We start from the raw sequence: 10,606 nt of genomic DNA, 5'->3' as shown, positions 1-10,606 counted from the left end.
TTCAGGCATTGGTACTCCTTCAGAGATGCCTTGTGCCTGACTAAGAATCTCTGTTGTAACTGATCCAGACCTGTCCTGCATAACTGCGTCCTCAATAACATTCAGTACTCCCAATTATGTCCAGACTGCCTGTACTCTATTGCATGTAAACAAGCAATGTTGAATATCTTCCAGCCCGACCGAACAGAAAGGACACTGTGGTGTCAGCGCGATGTGCCTGTTGGCTAGTATTCCATAGCAGGGCACTGAACCATTCAGCGCCTTCCAAGCGAAGTGCTTGATCTTCCCAGGCTAATTAAGGTTCCACACTTCCTGCCATACCGTGTTAGCTTGTGCACTCCCTTGCCCATCAGATCTAGCAAGCCGGTGTCCATATGTGTGCTCAAATTCTCTATGATAAGCTGACCGGACCGAGAATGTCCCCGACCTCGTGAAATTCCATGCTATAAAATCCTCCATCACCTGAACATTTAAGGGTATTTGGAGGATCCTGTGGGCATCAACCGGAGAAAACACGTCTCGAATTAGTGTTTCGTCCCACTGCCCCTGATGAGGATCAATCAATTCTTCCACATATCTCAGCATCACTGATCCTCGCGGGGTGATAACTTTCCGCGAAGGGCTCGATGGGATCCATGGGTCTTGCCATATATCTATCTGTGCTCCTGTACCCACTCGCCATATACACCCTCGTTTGAACGTTTGAATACCCGCCACAATACTTTGCCAAGTAAACGACACACCTTTCTTCGGGCCTGCCTTCAACAAGTTTCCCTCCGGATAATACTTCGCGCTCAAAACACGTGCGCACAGAGAGTCAGGGTTCTGAATTAGACGCCAACACTGTCTTGCTAGTAAAGCAAGGTTAAAACTGTGAAGGTCTCTAAATCCCAATCCCCCTTTCTTCTTCGGTACACACATCTTTCACCAAGCAAACCAGTGCATCTTCTTCTTCTCTTCTCCATACCCCCACCAAAATCCGGCAATCTCATCCGTGATTGATTTACAAATTCCTTTTGGGAGTTTAAACACTGACATAGCATATGATGGAATTGCCTGAGCTACTGATTTCAGTAATATTTCCTTGCCCTGAATTGATAGGAATTTCTCCTTCCACCCTTTGAGCCTCTGACAAATTCTATCTATTAGGTGTTGAAAACAGTCACTCCTATCCACGCCCACCAAGGTGGGCAGCCCCAAGTACTTGTCCGAGAGAGCTTCAGTAGCAATCTCCAGCTCCTCACAAATTTCCTCCCTAACTCCAACCGGTGTATTGGGGCTGAAAAAGATGCCCGACTTAGCATTACTCACTTCTTGACCTGAGCTCCCGCAATATATATCAAGAACTCTTTTTAGAATGTTAGCACTCTGTATATCTGCCTTCATTAAAATCAAAGAGTCGTCCGCAAAAAGGAGATGAGATATTATTGGGGCATTCCTACTCACCTTGATCCCTTCCAAATTTCCTATCTCTTCCTCATGGGCCAGGAAGCTCGATAGTCCTTCTGAGCAAATCAAAAATAGATAAGGGGAAAGAGGGTCCCCTTGGCGCAACCCCCTCCCTGGAATAATCTCTTCTGTTTCTGTGTCATTGAAACGTATCTTGTATCTTACTGATGAGACACACTCCATAATCAATTGTACCCATTGTTCTTGGAACCCTAGTTTCAGCATCATTCTTTCCAAAAAAACCACTCCACTCTATCGTAAGCTTTGTTCATATCCAACTTCACTGCACAAAGTCCGGAATTACCATGTGTCTTCTTCTTTATTGTGTGAAAACACTCATAAGCCACCAAAACATTGTCCGTAATCTGCCTTCCTGGCACGAAAGCACTTTGGGTAGGGGAAATAATTTCTGGTAATATGCTCTTCAACCTGTTAGCAATCATCTTTGAAATGATTTTATAAACTACATTGCATAGGCTAATAGGCCTATATTGGGTGATCACCTCCGGGCAGTCCACCTTTGGAAGTAAAACAACATTAGTTTCATTCCACCCCTCCGGGATCTTCCTGTTATTTATCGCTTGCAGCACCTCATTGGTCAGCTCTTCCCCCATGATGTGCCAAAACCTCTTGAAAAAAATTGCATGAAGCCCGCCGGGCCTGGTGCCTTCATGTCTCCTATCTGAAACAAAGCTTTGCGCACATCATCCCGAGTATACGGAGCAGACAGAAATTCATTCATGTTTTGTGTTACACGAGGTTTTACAGAAGCTAAAAGCTCATGATTCATCTCCCCTCCTATAGAGGTAAACAAATTATCAAAATAGTCACGAACCAGTGGCTTCAAGTTATCATTCCCTTCCACCCAGTTCTGACTCTCATTCTTCAACTTCTTTATTAGATTCCTTCTTCTCCTTCCCGAGGCACATTGCTGGAAATAAGATGAGTTTCTATCTCCTTTCTTGAGCCATCGAACACGACCTCTCTGTGCCCAGTACATTTCATCCTGCTCCAAGATATTTTCAATCAAAAGTGATAACTCTTTGTGTTTCATTCTTGCTTCACTCGAGTAAGGCCCCCGCATCACCTTCTCAAGCTCTCGGCGTGTTGTTTTCAGCCTAGCTTGCGGTTTCCTCAGAACCCTGCGGTCCCAATCATGCAGGTCCCTATGAACTGAGTTGATTTTTTCTGTGATAGTAGGGCACAAGCCGCGGTGCACAGCCTTCTGCCAAGCTGTGTTTACAATTTCATTCACTGATTCTTCTGCCAACCACCTCATTTCAAACTTCTTGTCTCTTCTTGGGTTACTGTCCGCCACTCCGGCCAGGTATTCGGTGTCCATTAGTATGGGCCGGTGGTCTGATTTTCCCATGTCAAGATTACTGAGACCAGCAAACGGATGTAATAAAAGCCAAGCCGCGTTTGTGACCGCTCTGTCTAGTCTCTCTCGTAACCCTCCTCGGAACCAAGTGAATCTATCCCCATTATAACCGATATCCTCCGACATACAATCAGACAAGGCGTCTTGGAACGCCTGCAACCTCGACTGTTGTCGGGGGGCACCGTCTTTCTCTGTCGAGTATAAGATTTCATTAAAGTCCCCTATAACCATCCACGGCAGACTTGATTGGGCATGCAGATCCCTCCCAGTAGGTCCTTTCCTTGTAATCCCAACTTGGCTCACCGTATATTCCTGTCATCCGCCACATTCGCCCGTCCGGTTCCTCAATCGACACATCTATGAACTCAAGAGTAGTAGTCCGGGAGTAGATCCTAACCTCCTTCTTCCAGACCATCAAGAGCCCACCTTTCCTCCCATCCGGACTGGGTGCCACCAACACATGATCAAACTTCAATTTCCTCATCAAGTTTTCTGCCTTTTCTTTATCCAAATGTGTTTCAGACAGGAAAAACACATCTGGGTTGAAACGCTTCTGGTAATCCAGGAGCGAGCGAACTGTCGGGGCACCTAGAAGGCCCCGACAGTTCCAGCTAAAGATTTTCATTGCGCCTGGCGATCCTCCGGGTCGGAGGTCGCCGATATCATGCTGATAGCATTGCTTGCCTCTGTCTGATTTGCCTGATCACCATCGTTTGTTCTCTGCCTCTTCGGTTCCTACACCTTCTGCGAAGTACTCATCAAACCTCTGTCTGCAGGAATAACTGGGCTTCCTTCAATCATCATCACTCTATCTGCCACCACCCCCGAAGATGAGGATGGTACGGTATAATCCTTTAGAAAAATTCCATCCGGGCTAACAAGTCTCTTACGAGCTGGAGGCCCTCCGTTCTGGCTCTGACCACCCAAACCACTAAGATCCATATTATGATTTTCCTCATCATTTGCATCCCCAGGGTTGCCTCTACCTCGGCCATTATTGCCTCCCCGGCCCATACCCTGTCCTCCTCTGCCACCGCCTCTGCCCCCTCCTCTTCCTTGGCCAAAGGAGTTAGGGGCATCAAAGTTTACAAGGAGCCATTCTCCCCATTCGCAATCCTCAACCTTATGCATGCCATCTCCACATTCAGTTACTAGATGACCAATAAGTCCACAGAAATAGCAGAAGTCTGGCAACTTTTCATATTCAACAGGATATTTTATACTCACCCTCAAAGTTATTGGTACAAATCTCACAAGCGGCGTATCCAGATCCAGGAACACCCGGGCACGGAGATACTTGGTCTGGACTATTCTCCCGTCTTCCACCGATACACGGATTGGTGGTTCCCAACCTTCCTTGCTATCTTCTCTGCGGTCTCTTTCTTCTTCATCAGCCCATCGGGGACACCGATGATCCGTGCCCACATTGGGATTCTGTCAAGTTTGTAATCCTTCACGTTGGTGAACCCATCATATTCTTCCATCACCACCGCAAACCCTCTGAATTGCCATGCGCCACCTCCCATGACTTTGTTCCAATCGCCCACACACATGAACTGCGCGAGGAAAAGGTTCTCCCCCACTGCTTTGAAGGTGACCCCCTGTGTTGTCATCCATGCGTTGCGCATTGATTTGTATAGGGCTACATAACTGAAGGGCTTGGTCGTATGAACCCTAAAAATTGCCAGCCAACGAACCTCTTGGATCAATTCATCAATCTCTACTGACAGATCCAGATCTTCTTCTTCCTCGCCATGCAGATTCAATCCCGTGAACTTGTTCTCCAGGTTTGGTCCTGGTTCATCACCTCCAATGCCAGCACCAGATCCGCTCGCCGCCGGCTGCGGCATCGTCTATTTTCCAGCCATGCAACAGGATCACACAAGTCGCAGCCCAAGCGGAAGCAGGCCTGGGCGGCAGCCGTGGATAGTTTGACGACTAGATCGGTATCACCCGAGGGGTAGATGGGGAACTCTCGCGGTCGCCGCGAGAGGAAGTTGGAACCCTAGAAAAACCCTAGGGGAAAGTTCAGAACTTAGTTAGAAAAGAGTTAATTTTGTTTTTTTACCTCTAAGACGTTTGTGAAAGCAATTACCTCGTTTAGCAAATTTTCTTTCTTCACATTTTACGTAATTTAAGCAAACGTGTGCCACATTTTATTCTATTTAGGTAACCTATTAGTAAAGAGGGTAAAATGTGGCACAAGTTTGCTTATCAGGTAAAAATATGAAAAATCTGCTAAATGGGCCACTTGGTTTTTGGGAAGGTTCTGATCGGTTTTGGCAACATTCTAAAAGTTTCATGAACCATGTTTTGGGGGTTTCCATTTGTTTTGTTTCTTTTTGGGTTTTTTGTCACAAATTCAAAAATTTCAAAAAAAATGAAAAAAATCTTCAAAATTTCAAACCATGTTTGCCCTTTAAAAAATGGAATTTAAAAAAAATCCTGTTTTCTAAAAATTGTTCACGCTTTTCAAACAAAATTCACAACTTTAAGAAATGTTCGCAGATTTAAAAAATGTTCACATTTTTTTAAAACGTTAAAAAACATAAAACTTGTTTGCTTGTCCAACAAATGTTCGGAATTTTGGATATTGTTCAAGTTTTTTGAGAAATGTTTGAAAATTTTAAAATACACTGGTATTTCTAAATTGTTTTTTTCGAAGAAAATCACAATATTAAATTTGATCAATATATTCAAAAATTGCTCATGTTTTCATAAAGTGCTTACAAACTTGAAAATGTTGGCACTTTCATTATTTTCCCCATATTTCACAACTTTTTGAACCGCTTGTTATACGGTAAGCCGCTGTAGTGTGGGTCGCTACAGGAACCTGCTCACAATAGTGCTGCTAAAAAAATCGATCTGGTACAATGTCGCTACAGGAAATGAACGTTCAGTATTGGAAAACCGGCGCTCTTCAGAAAAAAAATCAGCTCACAACAATGTCACTATAGGAAGAGTAGCTATAGGAAAACCGGGTCACAACAAGAACCCGAGTCGTAACCGAAAAACCGGGGACGCTACAGGCAAGCGCCCTACGTACTAGTCAGTGGCCCAGGTGGGGCACCCTATGTCTATTTGCTAAACAATTCGACGCAGCAAGTGACATATAGGACCTCCCCTCCTATACCAATAATCCTAGACACACGGAAGATTACGGGCCTCTCACGGGATACTCAAGCTAATTAAACCCCCCCCCCCCCCCCCCATTTTCATGGGTGGGCCCCACCTCCCTTCTCATCTCAAATCAAAAACTGCCACATAAGCACAACCCATTGAATCCGTAAAATCCAGCCCGTGCGTGTAGCATTGCCGCTCCTATACTAGGTCGCTCAATCCAGGGAGCAACTACGTATTGCGTGTTGTGAGATCAGAGGAGGTCATCTCAAGGCGCCCTCCCAGTTGCTACTACTGGGTCGACTCAAGTGGCTTAGTTAATTTTTTCATATTTTCAAAATAAATAATCTAAATACATATACACCAAGAAATTAAATTTGCAATAAAAATATAAAAACCATGAATTCATAAAATGCTAACATGGTGTAATTTTTTGTACTGTTAAAATGAATGTTCACAACATTTTAAAAATGCTCATTTAAAAATGTACATGAGATACTTAAAAAATGTTTATAAAATAAAAAAACATATTTGCGTAATTCAAGAAAAAGTTAAATACCTTTCAAAAAAGGTACAGGTTACTTAAAAAAATGTTCACGCATTTCAAAATAATGTTTGCGACATTTCAAAAATGTTATGTACAATGTAACACAATATTCACATTGTCTAAAAAAGATTCCATGTCATTGAACAAAAATGTTTCAATGTGCATTTGAAAAATATTTAACACACATTCAAAAAAATGTTCAAAAATATATTTTAAGAAAATATTAATCATGTATTTGATATTTGTCAAACGTGTGGAAAAAATGTTTTAAATGATTAGGAGAAACCTATAATGTGTTTGAAAAAAGTAGACGATTAAACATATAATATAAAAATGTTTTATTTATGTATTTAGAAAAATTTAATTGTGTATAAAAAAGTTCTTGCTACATACGAAAAATATACCATATGTATAAACGAAGTAGACTTGTGTTGGAAAAAAACTGAAAATAAAAAATAATAATAATAACTAATGAGAAAAAAGGAAAAAGGCAAAGAAAGCGAGTGCAAGTGGTGAACACCAGTCAGAAAAATCAGAAATAAGAAAAGATAAAAGGCTAGTTTATTTTTTTTAGCAAAAGATAAGTGGCTGACACAGAGTCATTACAGTACTGGGCTGGAACCTCAATCGTGCCAAGAGGCGATTACAAGTTACTTCTCGGGCCGGGCGAGAAATAGTTGTGGCACTCAATCCAGGCAGTTGGGGCCCTATGTCTCGCTTGCCATTTGGGCGCAGGAGTCTTTTTCTTTCTTACTAGCAAAAGAGCCCGTGCGTTGCAACGGGAGAGAAAATATAACACACGCTCTTAACCCAACAACCATCACTCAAGACCACAATAGGTCCATCTCCTTTTTGCGAGGCATCATATTTGTGTTGCTGCTTATCCTCCTTCTCACCCTCGCCGGCGATGGCCTCGGTGTTCACACAAAACAATAAAAAATGTGTTTGAATATGGTTAATCCTAAGGCGTCTCTCTCTCCCTCTCTCCTCCCTCTCCCTCTCTTTCTCTCTCTCTCTCTCGCTCGCTTTCTCTCACTCTCGCAATGAGAAATATGTTGTTTTCTCCTGCGACATTTTTCAGAGGTATGCATGTGGAGTTATCAATATTTTCTTTTCCCTATATGGTTATAGTGGGGTGTTTATTTGCAATCCGTATCGCCGCTGGTACGAAATAAAAACGGATCTTGCGCTATAAATTATAAGTTTGCTTCCAAAACAATATTTAAAAAAATTAACAGGTAAAATTAACATCATATTTAGATTCCACACATTTTTCTAATGAAATTTCATATATAATATGTTTAAATCGAAGTTACGGTTTAAAAGATACGGATAATTTAGAAAATCATTTGTTTGATTTAAATATATTCCAAAATAATATTTAAAAATACTTAACAGGTAAAAATAATCTCATATTCATATTCCACATATTTTTCCAATCAAATTTTATATATAACATGTTCAAATCGGAGTTACGGTTTAAAAGATATGGATGATTTTAAAAAAGCATTTGTTTGACTTAAATATGATCCGCGGATGAATTACCTAAAATATCAGGGGGGGTTTCAAAAAATGTAAAATAACGGTTCGGGTGTGACTTAAGTCCGGACTGCGGATTTATTTCAAAAAAACACAGGGACTTTTGTGTAAAATACAAAAAAAGAATCGTTTTAACTTAAAACAGGACTGCGGGTTGAATTCTCTGAAATAGAGGGAATTTGATAAAATATTAATCTTGCATTTGATAAAATATTTATCATGAATTTTAAAAAATATGAAATGTGTATAGAAAAAATGTTGACCATGTATTAAAGAAATGTTAATCTTGTATTTGAAAAATATAAATCAAGCGTTTGCATATGTGTATAGAAAGATGTGAATATGTATTTAAAATGTGTTAATCTTGTATTTGAACATGATCAAGCATTTGAAAAGTGTTAAAATGTGTATAGAAAAAACTGTTGACCAGGTATTAAAATAAAGTTACGCTTGTATTTGAAAAATGTTGATCAAGTATTTGAAAACCAAGATGAAACAAAGAAAAAACATTTTAGAAACAAATAAAAATATTTTTGGCATGCTCTTCCTTTTTTTGGATAGAAGGAAGGGTACCGTGGGAGGGCAAGGGGTAGTTAAAACCGGAGAAATTAGTGAGGAAACAAAGAAGAACCGTAAAAAACAAAACCAAAAAAAAACCTGCGAACAGCGAACGAAGTGCAGCGAGCGAACTTGATTGAGAAACCTAATGCGGATAAAAAGACAAAAATGGGCTGGCCCAATTGCTGCATCACAGGGGAAAATGCTTCAGCGAGACGGAAGAAACTCTTGCGTGAAGCGAGATATAGTCGCCGTGGCGAAGTTATTTCTCCATCTGGGCGAGAAATAGCTATGGTGCTCAATGTAGGCAGTAGTGTGGCATCGTCCTTGCCACTGCTAAATCGGCCACAATTAGTGTGGCCCGTTAAAATTGAAGCAATTTTCCTGGTAATTCAGAGGTGAGCCTAGGCTCATCTACTCTCGCTGAATAGTACTAAATTAAAAAACAACACTACCTTTCTTTTTAGAAAAACCTGAAATATTTAGGCATCCAACATCCTTGTTGCGCTAGGAGCATGCAGATGTTTGTGGTCAAATGACATCCGAGGAGCTCGTGTCAACAACAATAAAAAGGGTCTGCATAGTGCTCTTTTTCAAAGTTTCCTTGACAGTCAATTCTCTTAAAAAAGTAAAAAGTAATGTCTATAAATATTGATTAGAATCTCACTCAAATCCTATACATGTAAATTTTCATAAAATAATATGATCATTTGCAACCTGCACGAAAATGAGAAAATGGGAATGTTATAGTTTAAGTTTAAAGACTGTGCTTAGAAGCTATCCCATTTCTCATATTTTTTTTAGCTAGGTCGCACATGGCCATACCATTTTGTGAACATTTATACGGATAAGTTTCTATGGAATACGTAGCTATCTAGTACATGCCTGATTGTTTTCATTAAAAAATTCAGAACTTACAAGTTGTTGTTTTTTTTTCTTTCTAAGTGGGTTCTAGTGTACCTAGGTTCCATAAATTAGTTCCAATAAATTGGGTGCATCGACCACCAACATTGATTTTAGTAGCGGCGATCATTTCATTTAAGAAAGACACATCATTTACTTCTATCTGATCTGTGATGCAGCAATTGGGCCAGCCCATTTTTGTCTTTTTATCCGCATTAGGTTTCTCAATCGAGTTCGCTCGCTGCACTTCGTTCGCTGTTCGCAGTTTTTTTTTTTTTTTTGGTTTTGTTTTTTGCGGTTCTTCTTTGTTCCCTCACTTATTTCTCCGGTTTTAACTACCCCTTGCCCTCTCACGGTACCCTTCTTTCTATCCAAAAAAAGGAAGAGCATGCCAATTTTTTTTTTATTTGTTTCTAAAATGTTTTTTCTTTGTTTCATCTTGGTTTTCAAATACTTGATCAACATTTTTCAAATACAAGAGTAACTTTATTTTAATACCCGGTCAACAGTTTTTTCTATACACATTTTAACACTTTTCAAATGCTTGATCATGTTCAAATACAAGATTAACACATTTTAAATACATATTCACATCTTTCTATACACATTTGCAAACGTTTGATTTATATTTTTCAAATACAAGATTAACATTTCTTTAATACATGGTCAACATTTTTTCTATACACATTTCATATTTTTTTTAATTCCTGATTAATATTTTATCAAACCCTCATGGCAGCCTCTGGGAGGGTTGTTCTGGTCAAGGCGGTTCTCACCGCCATAGCTATCTACAGCATTACTTCGCCGATCCTGCCAGCGGAGGTGATGAAGCGCATTGATGCCTTACGACGTGCATTCTTTTGGGCCGGTTGCGACAAAGTCACTGGTGGCAAGTGTAAAATCAATTGGGATAGAGTTTGCAGTCCTAAAGCTATGGGCGGTCTGGGTGTCCTAAGCCTTGACAAATTTGCCACTGCCCTCCGCTTGAGGTGGCTTTGGAACGAGTGGGCGGAGCAGCCAAAGCCGTGGGTTGGGTTAGGCACCCCTTGCACCGAGACTGACAGGGACCTTTTCACGGCAGCAACGAGGGTCATGGTTGGAAACGGAGA

General features: G+C 40.8%; 1 protein-coding gene across 1 annotated transcript; it reads right to left on the bottom strand.

Moving 5' to 3' along the window:
* Positions 1-2,047: 2,047 nt before the first annotated feature.
* LOC141027241 (uncharacterized) lies at positions 2,048-3,455 on the bottom strand. Its single transcript, XM_073504227.1, has 2 exons — positions 3,134-3,455; positions 2,048-3,021 (listed from the first exon to the last, which is right to left on the bottom strand). Exons 1-2 carry the CDS (start codon positions 3,453-3,455, stop codon positions 2,048-2,050), a joined length of 1,296 nt encoding a protein of 431 aa, XP_073360328.1.
* Between the last annotated feature and the right edge of the window lie 7,151 nt (positions 3,456-10,606).

The sequence above is a fragment of the Aegilops tauschii genome, chromosome 7 (assembly GCF_002575655.3).
Source record: "Aegilops tauschii subsp. strangulata cultivar AL8/78 chromosome 7, Aet v6.0, whole genome shotgun sequence".
In the NCBI taxonomy this organism is placed as follows: Eukaryota; Viridiplantae; Streptophyta; class Magnoliopsida; order Poales; family Poaceae; genus Aegilops; species Aegilops tauschii.
Note: the sequence above shows the minus strand (reverse complement) of the source record. Positions and strands in the feature narration are given on the sequence as shown.

What these genes read in the sequence shown, in the direction of transcription:
- LOC141027241 (XM_073504227.1), bottom strand. Translation starts at nt 3,455, where the DNA reads ATGAAAATCTTTAGCTGGAACTGTCGGGGCCTTCTAGGTGCCCCGACA. An exon ending in GCGGATGACAGGAATATACG is followed by an intron (nt 3,022 to 3,133) that starts GTGAGCCAAGTT and finishes TATACTCGACAG; the next exon opens with AGAAAGACGGTGCCCCCCGA.